The following is a 15,318-nucleotide window of genomic DNA, read 5'->3' on the forward strand; positions in this document are numbered from 1 at the left end:
GCGGGGGTTGGTTACGAAGGAGAACCGCGAATCTTCGAACTGGATCAAGACTTGTGTCGTCGTAGAGTAAACGAACACCGCTGGGGAATCTCGAACAGGTATGTGCACCTCTTTGCGAGGTCAATGAGCCTGCTCTTATCCGCTCTTGTAAACAAAAACCCGTCGCCCCTCTCAATCAAGGAGCGCCTTGGCGCTGCGCCCCGACGCTCGTGCGCACTGTGTCACTTAATACAGCCTCGGGTAATCGGCTTTGTAGCGTGCACCAACGTGTAATACAAGCCTGGCGCCAAATTAATACAGGTGCACAAAAAAGGTTTCGCCAGTGTGACTGGAAAAACAAGACTACGATAAACAAAACGAGACGAGTCTGTGATGCTTTTCTTTCTGCGTCTCGGTAACTAGATATATACTGACTTCTAGCTGTTGTTTTGTTACTGATTTCCAGCACATATACAGTGATATTGCCGATAAGACAGTATGGCAATCATATTAACGTAATGGAGTCAGGAACAAAATAAACTTGGGATGTGCTTCTAATCGATTCGAGTCATTTGCGCAAAAAATAGGTCACACAGAACCCCAGAAACGTATCAAGAGTGTTTCCATGAAATAGAAACATATGACCTTGTTCGCACGCTTATCTTACCAGAAAAATAAAAAGTTTAACTCACTTCCTCATTACTAGAGCATCATCTACTCTTAGTCGCTTGAAAATAATAGACAAGAAGTCTCTGCATTAGATCACGCTACCACCATATTATTCAGTATAATGAGCACGGATTGAAGAATTTTGTCATGGGCAGTGCAGTGTGAACCGTCAAAAATGAACAAGTGATTTGTTTGGGAAATAAAACAAAAATGGATATCAAAGATGTTAGTCATAGGAATTAGCGACCCTCTAGCGTTATCTGCATAAATTTGTTTATTTGATTACTGTGTCTGTGAGTCAGCTAACAGCCTTAGTGCAATATGAGAACGGAAAAAAGTGATTGGCAAGCATTTTTATCAGATTTTCTACTGAAACGGTGCCCTTTGTAACATCTCACTGTGTAACAGGAGACAAAACTCGCCGAGCGGAAAACAGTTTTCGTCTTTTTCTTTTCTTTCCTCATCGGCTGATTCAAACATAATATGACGGAAAAAAACCCACACACACATGAAACAAAACAAAACAATCAAACAAACAAACAAACAATAAGAATACACATAAATCATTAATGAAATTGAATTATGTAACAGCATAAGTCATTATTACGCCGCTTGAAATGACCTGAAACCATTGGGATTCAATTTTCTTTATACTCCAACCTTGAGTGTTCATGCATGCAAATATGATTTTTTTTTTCGTCTCTCTCTTCAGTGCCCACTTCCTTCCGATTGGTAGGTGACGTCACAGAGAGATATGAGAGAGAGAGAGAGAGAGAGAGAGAGAGAGAAAGAAAGAATAGGAAAGAAAGTCCAGAATGATTGACAAAAGGGGCGCTTCAGTCCATTGTCAGTGCACGTGCCTGGTGGAAAAAAACACGGCCAGAATGGATGCATCAGAATGAGCAAAGTAGCTCGTCACACTCCAATCAGATAAACAGCAGGTGTCTAGCAATGGCCATACGAACCGTGCGGGGGAACCGTAGAAATTCAAGCGTTTCTCCGACACTAGAGACAGCTGTACCATCAGCATGCCCTCATCCCTCCCTTCCCCCCTCCCCCCCCCCCCCCCCCCCCGCTTCCCCCAGATTCCCCCAGGTCATATATATCATATTCCTAATCTGCTTCAATCAGCTTGTAACTTCCTGATTACTAATTTTCCCCACTGACAGATCGCTTAGCGGATGGTTTCAACTTTCAAGGAAGCAAGCAAGGGGGGGGGGGGGCTCCGTTGTGACTGCTATCCACTCATTAATTACAGATTGATTCCTGGAGAACTGTAGAGACCAGATGAGTCACAAAATACGACAAACAAATAGGATGAAAATGACACAAACGGCATTGCTCAATCGCAGAAATATATTCATGTCCTTGAAGCGATTGCAATCACATTTGGACAGACGTGTTATTTCAGGGCGACGTGTATGAAATAATGATATGAAGCTGCCTATACGTTTATTAGATGCATTAGTTCGTCTTATCTATCATTGGATATGACACTAATGTAATATATAAATCCGAGAGATTTTTCTTACTGTGTGGATACATGTAATCGTACCGGATTTCCGCATATTCTGACATCTCATCTACAGTAGATCTGAAACGAGTGGAGGTAATTGAGTTGAAGAAGCCACGTACATGATATGGAAAGGGTTTGGGTTTCTAAACCTCCCATTTAAAATCTCTATAGTGGTGTCAAAGACAAGTTATATTCCAACGATGCAATCGTCAAAGTACATTTGTAAGCCGTTGGTATGGGGGTAATTTTATCAATCTCAACCCTATCTACAGAAACCTGGTAGTCGTGTCGATAGATTATTTTTTTTTTGTGCAAAACCTCTTCTCGCAGACATCGGATAAATGAATAAATGAATAAATAAATAAATATATATATATATATATATATATATATATATATATGTATAATATACATATATATACATATATATTATATACATATATATATAAATGTGGGGTCAAAAGTATCAAATGTGTATCTATTATAGTTTGCACTTACAATGGGAAGCATACTTTCACTAGAAATGAATAAAATTGAGCAGCGTGTATTCATGATGTATTTCATCAAATTGATATAAGCTATTGTGTTACTAGCACTCAACCTAAAATTGATGCGACAATGCATTCTTTCCCTCTTTCTCCCCGTCTTCTCTATCTCTTTAATGCACAGCATGTGTTTGACGATGTAACCGAAACCCTCTGCCAATACTCTTTCGATTCCGCATTTCAGTCCCGGTTGACCTCCAGGTATGGGAGGGCTGCTTTTAAGTCCGATGTCTTTGCCAGAAAAGGTGCGAACCGTGGCAAACCTTTGCGGGTTTCGCGCGCGCCACATTGCTTCCGAGCTGCTGAATCTAACAGTACCCCGGGGTGCGTCACATATTAAGTTTGATTCTCGCACCTTTCCCCTCGAATATTTGCCGGCCAGCAAATGGAAGGAGCTGTGACAAAAGCGTATATTCTGGGGTGCTTTCTTTTTCCCCCTTCATCCTTCACTGCAGCTGCAGGGGACAACGCTCGTAGACGGGAAACGGTATATCGAATTTGGTTTAGGTTTTCATTTTTTCTTACTTCTGCTGGCTTAAATGGTCTTATTTAACGAAATGAAATAATGATGTACAAACTGTAGTATTTACAGAGTGAATTCGGGTAAACGCTTATACATTTGCGAAAGGGAAAAGGTAAAATATGCTAATAAGCTTTGCAGGTGGTAATGCTTTTGATAAGATTATCCCATTTAACTTGACACGTATTTTAATGTATTGTTTCACAAGCACACACCATCGCACATACAATCACACACACACACACATATAGGCTATATATACACATGTGATACATACATACACATACATGCAAATATATACATTATATGTATATAATAAACACGTAGGGAGAGAGGTAGCTATAGCATTAATCAAAGTGATAATTTGTGAGGTAAATTTTACAGCTGCCTATCTTAGAACATTGAATGGCAGCAATTATAATATTGCAAGAGGACGAGACACAATGAAATCAGACTGGATTTGAGCAACAAACGAATAAAAATGGTAATAACGATGCCTTTAACGATCACAGACGTTGTGATACAAGTAATGATCTGATGTCTGATATTGTCTTGGTTACCCAGGCTAGACTCTTCCATGATGGCAATAGACTTCCTGGGGGACCTGTCACTTTGATTACTCCCACGTCACCCGTCTGTCCATGTACACGCTGAGGTCTAGCGAGAATAGACGTTACATCTTTTCGTAGGATAATGTATACTGGGTACTGTGATTGGAACCTTGAATCTTCAGTCTACGGGTCTGCATTTTTATCCGCCACACCCCAAGGACCAGCATTAATAAAAGCTTTAGCTGTACCCATCCATTATGACGCAAACAGATAATATAGGCAATGATATCGACGTACAGGCATTACTTTGAGTACATAGAACGCATTCTGTGCAAACTTGAATACACTGACGTTGGTCATGTATCAACTTTACTTAAAATTTCGTTTATATCTATTTCATATATACAGAAAGTGTTATTTTGCAATGTATTGCTATAGCATACGAGCAATGTGCGACTTCTTTCCTATTTCAATTTCAATAATTACATTAACTATTAATCAGCACAATTAGTCTGAATAATCCCTCTGTCATCGTACGTCATAAAGTCACAAATTATAAAGTCACTTACCTTAACCATGAGGACTCCCTTGGACACGAAGCGGTCTTCCTTTTGACTCTCCTCAAAATACTCAAACACTACATCCACAATGGGGTACCGGCTGGCAAACACAAGACCACTGTTAAGGAGAAAGCGGTTAACCTTCCACGAGTGCACTCCGACGTCATACAGTATATGACTGAAGTAATTATGCAGTATATGGACCAGCTGGTTGGCGGCCCTGTGATCAAAGACCTCCTGGAAGCAGATAAAGTCCAAGTGGGCTGGAAAGTTGGAGCTGATGCCGTGTTCGCATGGTCCAAGGCGTTCTCGAATACTGCTCTCACTGCAGAAGGACACCGGGCAGTGAGTGATGGTCACTCTAGGATTACCGGTTCCCGGCGTCGAGGGTCCGACCGACGACGCGTAATGACTCTGGGACGTCTGAACGCGCACCGTCGAACTGGATCCCACGGACTCCGGTGACGACGGGGAGGATGTCACGCCGCGGCTAGGCACGATGTCGGGAACTTCGTTGTCAGATGATCCAGTGGGCTGCTGAGGTAATTCCCTCTGCTTTCTGGCGTGGCCCCGCAAGGGTTGGGGCGAAGAATTATCTCCTGTACTAGTCCTTGAGGAAGTGCGGGGAGACCTCGGTGGGTCTGGGCTTCTGTCTCGGCGTCGTCGTCGATCTTTATCGCGCAGCGGTAGGGTGTCGTCTTTGGAAATACTGCCACGTGACGAGTAGCAACGACTGGTGTCGAATTTCAGCACGTTGTCATTGGCGCCGGCAAGGTGACTGATGTTCTGAGGAGTTAAGAGCACCGAGGTACTGGGTGAGTGGTAGAAGCACGATTGCTTGAGTTCGCTGTCTGATGGAGAGTGAATGAATATCTTGGGATTCGGGCGCAATTGTGAATTCACTATCTGCGTCGCCATTTGTTTCGCTCGCGACTGCACCTGACTTAAATTACTCATCCTCGCCATTGCCTCTGGCATTAGGCACGAGTCTATGAAGGCGAACTTAAAGTGACGCTTTTCGGTGAGGTCCGTCCAAATGCGGTTACCGATATTGATTAGATACGGGTTGCTTTTGAAGGAGAAGCGATAAGGCCGACGAAATCTGGCCAAGATGACCCTTAAGGCGAATCCAAGTCCGGCTAGCGGACATGAAATGATGACGATTGCTATCATGATTGGCACAAGGATGACGAGCGTGATGACCCGCTCGTAGCACGGCATTGCGTCTCCGTCCTGTAGCTCGTCGGACGTCCTTAGGAACAGCGCAATGAGTTGGTTTAAGGTCCATGACCATGGTAGGAGGAGGTAGAATCCCAGGGAGTACAGTTTCTCCTGGATGGAGTAATTGAAGAGAGACTGGTGGAGCATCTTGCGCAGTGCTCTCATTCATGCGGCAGGTGTGTTGAAAATTCAGAAGCTCATGCAATGCTTCGGTATTGTGCTCATTAGTGCATGCTTCATAAAGACCCCCCACTGAAGGGGATACAAAATAAACGAAGAGCAATATCCCGCAACACAATTACGCATACAACATCTATAAAAAGGAGAAGTTTACTACAACCGCTCAAACTTTAAACAGAAAAGCAAATGCATTTTAATGTATCATACTTGGATATTCCTCTCGAAAGCACAATCTCATTTCATATGAGTGATGAACAAACATAGCGCACACATTCACGCGTGCAGCATGATAATGTTGACTTTTATCTTAAGGCCACGTTCTCAATTCTGCTGAAATTATTCACAATCCACCGTACCAGCTTCAAACGACACAAGCAGCGCGATCAACACGTTTTCACTGGGTTCAACGTGGACGTGCAAATCTCGTGTAGATTTGTTGCTAAGCGCGCGGAATCTACTCGCTGAACTACACTGCAGACTGCGGTCGCTTCAATGGCACAATTTGTTACCTTAGTGACCATATGGACAGTACTGGGCAGAGAATCGTCACCTCACTTACGAGATGGATCATTTCGCGCCATTTTCATCCAGCAATCGTCCGTGAAGCATCCATGTATTATATCATGCTACATGTACCACGCCAATGTCACGTCCAGATTGCCCCATTCATCAGCAGCCTCTCTGCCAAGTACTCCCTCTTTTGAACGTGGCGTTGTCACTCCGCATCGATGGTAAAATTAAAGTCACCTGCGGGATGCCAGTATCACAAAAAAGTTTAGATATGATTTGAACGGTTTTAAACATTAACCTGCTTCAACTCGAAAGATTTCCAAACCCTAATAGCTGGTATTAAGGAAGAATTACTTTTAGTTTGATCGATTAGTTCTATATTCTAGTTTTGACGTTAATTGCATCCGCAGATTATTTCAAACATAAGGGAGATATTAAAGCAATGACACTGATCGGTTAAACAGTATTTTCGGCGTACCTAGAGCAATTTCTGTCAATCTGGGAAATACGATAATGAACTTCTCCGGTCTTGCGCTAATCGATGATAGAGTGGACCTCGAGAAATGACACTAAGATTTCCTTGCATAGATTTAGCGTGTATTCACCGAAGGGAAGAAGCGACTGAAGGCGAAATGCACTCCACAAAGTGCACGATATTCGTCGAGTATAAATGCTAGATGTCCACCGCTTTCAGCATAAAATGCAGTGCTTGTTTTCATCCCCTTCAATCACGGTTCGCTCTCTCTCCACTAAGCGATTCCCAGAATAGTAACAAATCAACTCGCGCTTGTTACTCGTCCGTGCATAGATTTCTCTCACTGTCAAATGCAGAGGTGCTCGCGAAGTGCGGATTTTCCGTTCTCATTCCATCCCCATCTGCGAGTCCACACTGGAGACCCACGCGTCTTTCCCACTGCACGTTTCCTTCAGTCAATGTCGTTCGCTATGCTCGTCCGTTCTCCCGTCTTTCCTCTTTCCCGCTCAATGACTTGAATGCCGGCGACCAATTCTTAACCACGCACTCTCTCTTTCCGACAAAACATGCGCTGCCGCCTTGTCGTGTAAATGCGCGGACGTTTCCTCAAATACGCGTGCGTTCGTGTTCTACCACACAAATTATCTCCTGTTTAGCAAGGTAATTATTTCACCAACAGAGAGGGAGAAGAAAGAGAGGAAGGGAGAGAGAGAGAGAGAGAAAGGGGATGGGGAGAAGCTTCATTAGACAATCTAATTATCATTGGAAAATGAAAAGGAGAACCAACAGTTTTGATTCCTCGAAATTTACAATGACCAACAGCAGGTATACATCCTCTGCAGATTAAAGCGTTAATTTCAACAAGTAGATTGTCGCAAACAGTTTGACCCATTTCATCTTCAGCAAAGACAAATCTGAACGTCATTAAATACGCTTAACCTGGATACAGCACAATATCATCACGAAATTGTACTAATTATGATACGCAGTTTTAGATTTTAACCAGTGATCGTAAACTATGAAAATTCTCGATAAACTTCTCGAATCTTTGACAGAAATATTCTTACGAAGATATATATATATATATATATATAATGTCCGGCAGCCTACATGGGAAGACGAAAAATATAGCCCCGTCTACGTCATAAGAAGATGAACCATGGGCCTTGAAGTATAGGGCTATATCGCTTTGTGGCGAAGTGAAAATTGTCAGTCAACACCCGCTTCGTTCGCTAGCTGTGTATATGCATGAATGTAATATGTATGTATGCATCATGTGTGTATGTGTGTATGTGTATAGTTATACATAAATGTTTACAGTTATACATAAATGTTTAAATAAGAATATATATAACATTGCACGAACATAAAAGTATGTTACTGTGAATGTGTAATGTTTTTGCATAGATGCCAATCGGATTGTTGTAAAGCGGTGACATCGCCACCTCGTTTGATAATAGACAAAAAATTTGCGACCAACATAATGGGTCATTAATGTATAAGTAAAGAATGATATGTCACAACTTTCCTATAATTGTATACTACATCGCTTATGATAAAACATCAATATGCCTGTTGGTTTGATCTTAATCTGCTTACTGAATTAAACGTTATTGTGCACTTGATCAGCAGATAGTGCTAAACGACAGTTTTGTCCGTGATAAACTAGCAAGTATCATTTAAATTCTATGTACGCTATTCTCACACTCACTTATTACATTTCATATAGCAATACATGTTTGTCATGAAAATATAGTATGGATGATATACATAAAATGTATTTGTGTACACGTATATACTAGAAATATATGTATATACAATATATTATATATGTATGAAATACCAAAAAAATATATTATATCATATATATAATATATATGTGATATATATTATATTATATTAAAATTATATTATATATATATATATATATATTACAATCACAATTAAATTGTTGAAGTGAAAACTGCCAATAATAATTAGACTGTCTAAATGCTACTTCAGGGTTTTAAAATATAACATCTGAGCTATATTTTGCATAAAACCCCATTCAATTTGGTTAAGTTGTCGCAGAGAAATGTAGATCTTTGTAAAGCATGTAATGGGTCTGATTCTTTCAAATTTAGCACTCATGGTTGCTCTCGGTAGTGCATATTATGATATGTGGACACAATGGACAGAACTTGGAGGGAAGGGATTCATGACTTGCTCTACAAAACTCCTCATTTCTCTTTGACCACTGAAGCAAATCGGATGTGGTTTTCAGTAAGATGTGGGTAATAAGTTATGGTTTCATACCCTGAAATTTTATTTGAAATAATAAATATAAATATATATATATATATATATATATATATATATCCTTTTAAATACAGTATGAAATGTACATGACACAAATATGAAGAGCCATTGTCAAAATGCCCTTGTGATATCTAATAACTTGGTAAAAGAGACTATTATTGTGTCAGTATGAATTTATTGACAGAGCAAAGACATACAGAGAATATTGCAGGTGTAAAACGTTAGTGGTCATGTTTTCACCTCCTCCGGTATTCTTTCCTTTTCATATATTCACATCGGGCTAAACGATGATTAATGCGATAGTTGGGCGAAATTCACTTAAGTGAAAGTTTCGTATGTTTCCCGATCAGAGATTTGCCACGAAGATTACGTTCTTTGATCACAATGTCTTCATTACATCAAAACGAGAAACAAATCTGTTAGCTTGTGACTCTATTAGTAATTATATGACACATGTTGATTGACGCAGACTATATTTCGAGAAAGGTGTGTTATGAATCTAAACCCTATCAATTATTTGCTTTCTTTCCCTTTTTCTTCCCGTTTCCTTTAAAATTCGTGCAATTTTCTTCTCCGTATTCTTTTCGAAACCCAAGAGTCTTTTCGGAATATTCATGTCGATGTTATACATGCTTCCTTCCTCCTCCTGCTTACATCTTCTCCTCTTCCATGTTTATGTTCTCGCCTTGGTCCCTGTCTTGCTGCTTCTTCCTCATCAATTCATTTTGCTCTCCTGCTCTTTGTCTTCCCTTCTTCTAATTTTCAATCTTTGGTTCTTGTTATTTTGTAGTACTGTCTCTTGCTTTCTCCCGCTTTCTATTCCTTTTTCTTATTCTTTGTGGCGGTCGATTGCTACGTCTCAAGTTTCGCCTGATGTATTGTTTCAATCTGCCAAAGAAAGCCTACGCTGAAAAAGAGATTTCGCTTAGATTTTTTTCTTCATTTTCCCAGGCAGTTTTAGGAACACGAAAGGAAATTTTCCAACACTCATTGTCAGCGTCCTTGGCGGTAAAAGGGATTAGGTTAAAGGTCACGAGGACATGCATGGCACATCCGGCATGTCGGATAAGCGATATTTTTCTGGCACAGAATATTGCGTTAGATTTCGATTACATATTTAGATTGCACACACAAAAAAGGAATACTTTCATTGCATAGACATATCATTCCGGTCTTACTTTGTTGTTTTGGTTTTTTTAGCCGGATTTGTTTTTTATTCTTTAACTTTTGATAGGTTGAACCAGAATGAGGTGTGCTCAGCAAGATGTCATAGAGATGACAATGGAATTCCATGTGTACATACACGACACACATACACACACGCACACACACACATATAAGAAAGATAACGAAGGGACAAGACAAATCAAATGGATGAAAAACCTTTTCTTTCTGTAGGTTTGCTATGAAATGTATAACAGTCTGTTAGATAAGCACAGCGCGAAAAAATCAACAACAACCACATCATTCAGGTTTCAGAGAAAGTTAAACTTATTCAGTGCATGAGTAGCTCACAGATAAACATCTCGTTAATCACCATTCTGACGATTAAGATACACGTGCTCGACTCTTGACTGAGATGTCAATTAATCAACTGCGTTTGAATTTTTGTTGTACATTGAATGATAATGGCTAAACACCAGTCTTATCCAACGGCAATGAGGGAAATCTTTTTTCTTCTTTTTTTTTTGTCGCGTCGTCCAGAATTGTGCCCGCAGACATCAATCCAAATGTCTAGTATTGCGTAAGACTACATAGGTAAACTTATCGACGCCTACACCGTCTGCACCACTGCATAGCATTGCTAGGTTTCAAGTGCTTTCAAAGCTAGGTCAACTCCTACAAAAGATCAGTGTCTGGTTACATGAGAAAGGGGAATTAAAGTGGGATGCAGGAAGTGTCATGGAAACGAAGCGACTCCATCTGAGCGGAAGACTAGGGAGAGAGTCTCAAGGGCTTTTTACACTTGTGTTTCTTAACCCCGGACTTTCTCTGACCCAGGACTATCGTTAGTCCCGTACCAATTTTTTCAGCTTTTTACACTCGCCAATTAGTCCCGTACTATCTCTTGTCCGGGGCTAAGGAGAAAACTGACCTTTTTACACTCGTATTTCTTAGCCCCGGACTTTCCAAACCACATGAATATTCATAATTACGCTGTGTACTGTACACGTACACGCACGCACCGGCAGCACTTGATTACCTCGTTTCTGATTGGTCAGTGAGGGTTGGACTTCGTCTCCGTCGCTTAGCCCAGGATTATTTTTTCGTTCTGTTTACACTCACTTGCTTGGCACCGCAATTGCGGTGCTAACCCCTGCTATTTTGCAGGGCCAGATAGTACCGTACTATCGGTGGGGCTAGCCCACTTTGGCAAAAACGAGTGTAAACAGAAAGTGGGCTAAGGATAGTCCCGTACCAACGGTGGGGCTAAGGCCCCCCCCCCCCCCTTAGCCCCACCGTTGGTCCGGGGCTAAGCAAAAATTTACAAGTGTAAAAAGCCCTATAGCGACCTAATCGGAAGCTTCATTGTTATCAAACCGGCGCGCCGCGGCGGATAGATTAGTCGTGGTCGACAGACTATCCAAAGGGATTACCTTAGATTATTCTTTGGCAGAACAGCCACATGACACTTGTTGCCTATATGTTTATTTCACGGAATACCTTGTAGACACAACTCTTATTTTCTAAATGAGGACACATCTCTTGAATGTCTCGATATTGAGACAATGTCAGATACGTAACGCACATTGGGATGAACATTCCACGGCCCTCACTCCTCAGGGGCGGATGTAGCTTTTAGCTAAGGGGAGGTGGTTAACCCAATCACAATTCTCCCTTTCAAAAAATGCACATCACACTTTCAATTGGCAGCCCGGGGTGTGGGTGGGGGTTTAAACCCCTAACACCCTCCCTGAATGTCGGATGTTTAGTTGTATCTGCTAACTTGTGTTCTATCTCATTTTATCTTATTGACATTACATAGATTTTTGTTTCTTTGAATAATTGTTATGTTATGTTACATAGTCACGATTATATAGTGCAGATTATGATAACTTCGTAAAATATAACCATTCCTATGTCGCCTTGTTAAAACAAATTAAGTTCTTCAAGATGAATGATCATTACGCATTAGCTCAAGCATTGTTAATGGATTTTTGGTCTCTAAAATGCACACCTTAATGTAATTATAAATACACACACAGACACACATCATACGTCTAAACTACACGAGTTTGTACTTTTGGTAGTTTATCATATTTTCTTTGAGTGTTTTAAAGCAAGCAAACCATGAACACATTAGCCTTGCCTATTGGCACCACTGCTTCCGTCAGTGAAACTCAATCGTGGATCTCGACTTGAGAGTCTGTGTCATAATGTTTAAACGCTCGCTACTATCATACTCTGTTTGTTTATATGGATTTTTAAAATAATGTTAATACTGATTATAATAATAACAATAATGGTTATTGCATAGTGCACAAGTGTACCTTTAGGTGCTCATGGTGCTTCAGGAAAAAATAATGTACAGAACATGAGAATGGTGAAGAAAATAACATTTTCACCTCTCCATAGAGTAAGGATTTTAATGCTTCATAGTACAGCAAGCTACCAAGGAATTAACGGCTGTAGGCCCCGTCTGGAAGACTATATAATGAGGGTAAAGTGTCTTGTCAAAAGGGCACCGGCAGATTCGAACCTTCGGACTGCAAGATTGATAGTCTGCGTTCTTATCCACTGAACCACAACGGGCCAACCAAGAGTCGTGTGGCGGATGGATTGCTAGCAATCATTCTGCTCGCCAGCCGTCCGCGGTCGAGCCCGCAACAGGACCTCGTGTGCTGGTGTCAGAAGACCTGCCTTTCCAAGCTCTAGCGGAATCTGGTATAACAAGGGAAATGATAGGAAACATTTGTTTAGATGCTCATTGCTTTCTCTCCCCCTTATCCTCTCTGTCTACTCCCTCTCTTATAATTATTTCTCTCTGTCTCATTCTCTTGAATTGTATAATATTTGCCCATATGTCTAGTCTATCGCATATTTACGGTGTTTTCTATACTATACTTCATGCGTACATCAAACAAATTTCCCGATTTGATAATGGAATCGACTTTAAAATGTGAGCGAATTTTGTCAAAAGGTGATCTTATTGCCCCATATGAAGTCTTTGATTAAGATTACTGATTAAAAAATATTATACTATCTCACCAAAATAAAGTGAGGTACACTTATTAATGGTGCGAGAAACCAGTAAAATACTGTAAAACATAAGATGAATTGTTCTATTTGGCGTCACCGTGTGGTGGCGCTGTTCCACCAAGTACCAAGTAATTCATTCTTCTTCTTCTTCTTCTTCTTCTTCTTCTTTTTTTCTTCTTCTTCTTCTTCTTCTTCTTCTTTTACATACTGTTAACTTTTTTTTTTACTTTGTGATTTGGATTGACCGGACGTTTTTCCAAATGAGGGCTATGAAGAAATTAGAATCTTTCAGTTTTTGAAAAGCCTGCAGTTTAAATTGGCTCATACATTGGTCTACGTGTCCATTTATGTAAGTGTGTGTGTGTGTGTGTGTGTGGGGGGGGGGGTAATATCAAAACATACCTTAGTCTGAGGACACGTCTCTAGGCGGTAGTTCTGCAAGACCTTAACGAGGGCCACTTTAGCTCCCATCAACGCGAACCTCATTCCGAGACATATTCTAGGTCCTCCACCCCATGGCAACCAAGAGAATGGGTGCCGCTTATCTCGCTCCTCCTTAGTGAATCTTTGGGTCAAAAAATGGGGGGAGGGGGTAATAAGAAGAAAAAGGTTAAAGATAAAAGAAACAACCATCAACATTCATACAATAGGCGTACTTGTCAATCCTAGATTCATTATTCTCTAATTAGAGTACAGTGTTGATAATTTTCATTCTTTGAGATGCAAATATTATTCATATTTTCAAGTTGTGTCTGTTTGTGTCACAAAAACATATAAAACATATAAAGGCTGCTTAACATGAAGCAAGTTTGATTTCCGAAAGGAAAACACACAAGAAGAACGCAACGTCTTTAAGGCGCTCTTTCATTTCTTTTACCCAAATACACAGCCACCTTACGCAGCCATACTCAATCGAAAATCCCATTTTCTGAGGTCATTTTCATATTCATTCACGGTTGACGAGTGACGATACAGACCTGTCCGGGTCGAACCTATCCGGTTCCGGCCACAGTTCCGGATCGTGGTGGATAGCGTAGATCGGAATGATGACTCGTGTTCCTTCTGGTATGGTAGTGCCGTTGTAGGTGAATGGCTTGTTGCAATCCCGGTCAACACTGGTGATCCATAAAATGATATCAACAAATGAATTCCCAGTGATAATGAGAAGGTATCATTTATCAATTCATCATTTCGTGCAAAGGTCGTATTATTCTATGGCTGCAAACTCTTAATTACTTAATTACTATCCAGAACAGATGTTAAATTGTAGCTAAAAGAGGCACCACAAATTACAGTCGTGATGGAACAATGGGAGTAGCAAACTTTTAAAATGCCATGAGTGCAGAATGAAGTTTGCATACAATCAAAGTTAGAGGATTAATTCAAAGCAGTCGATAGAGTGTGGTCATCATCATTTGGAATTAGAATGATGAGTGAAAAAAATCTCCAAAAAGCAGAAGCTTGTTATAGGGTAGGTCCCTAGAAAAGAAGTCATCACACGCATACACATTATGCACACACATATCTAGGTAGACACATCAATGCATAACAGAGAAAAATGAAAGAAAGACATCGGATCAAGATGTCTAAATCCTATCACAACTGACTTGTTGTTTGTTTTAATATGCGGTCTGCTTACACGGGAGTGGGTGGATAGCACCTCAGAGTCTCGCAGATCACGTTATCTAGGTAGGGTAACTTCGAGACTGTGGTGTAGCCGACGTCGTCGCCAGAGGGCAGTAGTTCGTCTATCTCGGCGATGAGTTTTTCCTGTACGTCGGTATGAAGGGCCAGTAGGTAGGAGGCAAACACCAGGAGACCGCCTGTTGTGTCGTAACCCCCTATAAAGAATATCACGGCCTGGCATGAAAATACAGGTGAACAAGCTTGATGTTATGTCATGGATTGGCCAAATTCGAATAACGACAAAGACAAAGGACTCATCATGCTATCGTCCGGCACTAGATACACTGTTTTCTACTATCATAGACGCTCGCTTCTAACATCTTTACTGTGGTATCCACAAGACGTGAGGGCAACGTGTGAAGAGTGACCATGAATATGAGGTATATGTTGTGTAAGACTGCTTGCCGT

The 15,318-nt window shown here is 40.8% G+C and overlaps 2 protein-coding genes across 2 annotated transcripts in view; both read right to left on the reverse strand.

Moving 5' to 3' along the window:
• The window catches only part of LOC139726914 (sphingomyelin phosphodiesterase 3-like), a 62,071-nt gene extending 56,363 nt beyond the window's left edge, over window positions 1-5,708 (reverse strand). Inside the window, exon 1 of the mRNA XM_071637903.1 lies at window positions 4,350-5,708. Coding sequence (XP_071494004.1) covers window positions 4,350-5,708 — 1,359 coding nt within the window. The remainder of the gene's footprint in view (window positions 1-4,349) is intronic.
• A 7,099-nt stretch (window positions 5,709-12,807) lies between these two features.
• Window positions 12,808-14,747, reverse strand: LOC139726915 (cytochrome P450 3A19-like). Its single transcript, XM_071637904.1, has 4 exons — window positions 14,731-14,747; window positions 14,202-14,339; window positions 13,627-13,789; window positions 12,808-12,906 (listed from the first exon to the last, which is right to left on the reverse strand). Exons 1-4 carry the CDS (start codon window positions 14,745-14,747, stop codon window positions 12,808-12,810), a joined length of 417 nt encoding a protein of 138 aa, XP_071494005.1.
• Window positions 14,748-15,318: the final 571 nt, after the last annotated feature.

Source organism: Diadema antillarum, unplaced genomic scaffold (assembly GCF_040938485.1).
Source record: "Diadema antillarum isolate AM-2024a unplaced genomic scaffold, OU_Dant_1.0 seq00000105_RagTag, whole genome shotgun sequence".
Lineage (NCBI taxonomy): Eukaryota > Metazoa > Echinodermata > Echinoidea > Diadematoida > Diadematidae > Diadema > Diadema antillarum.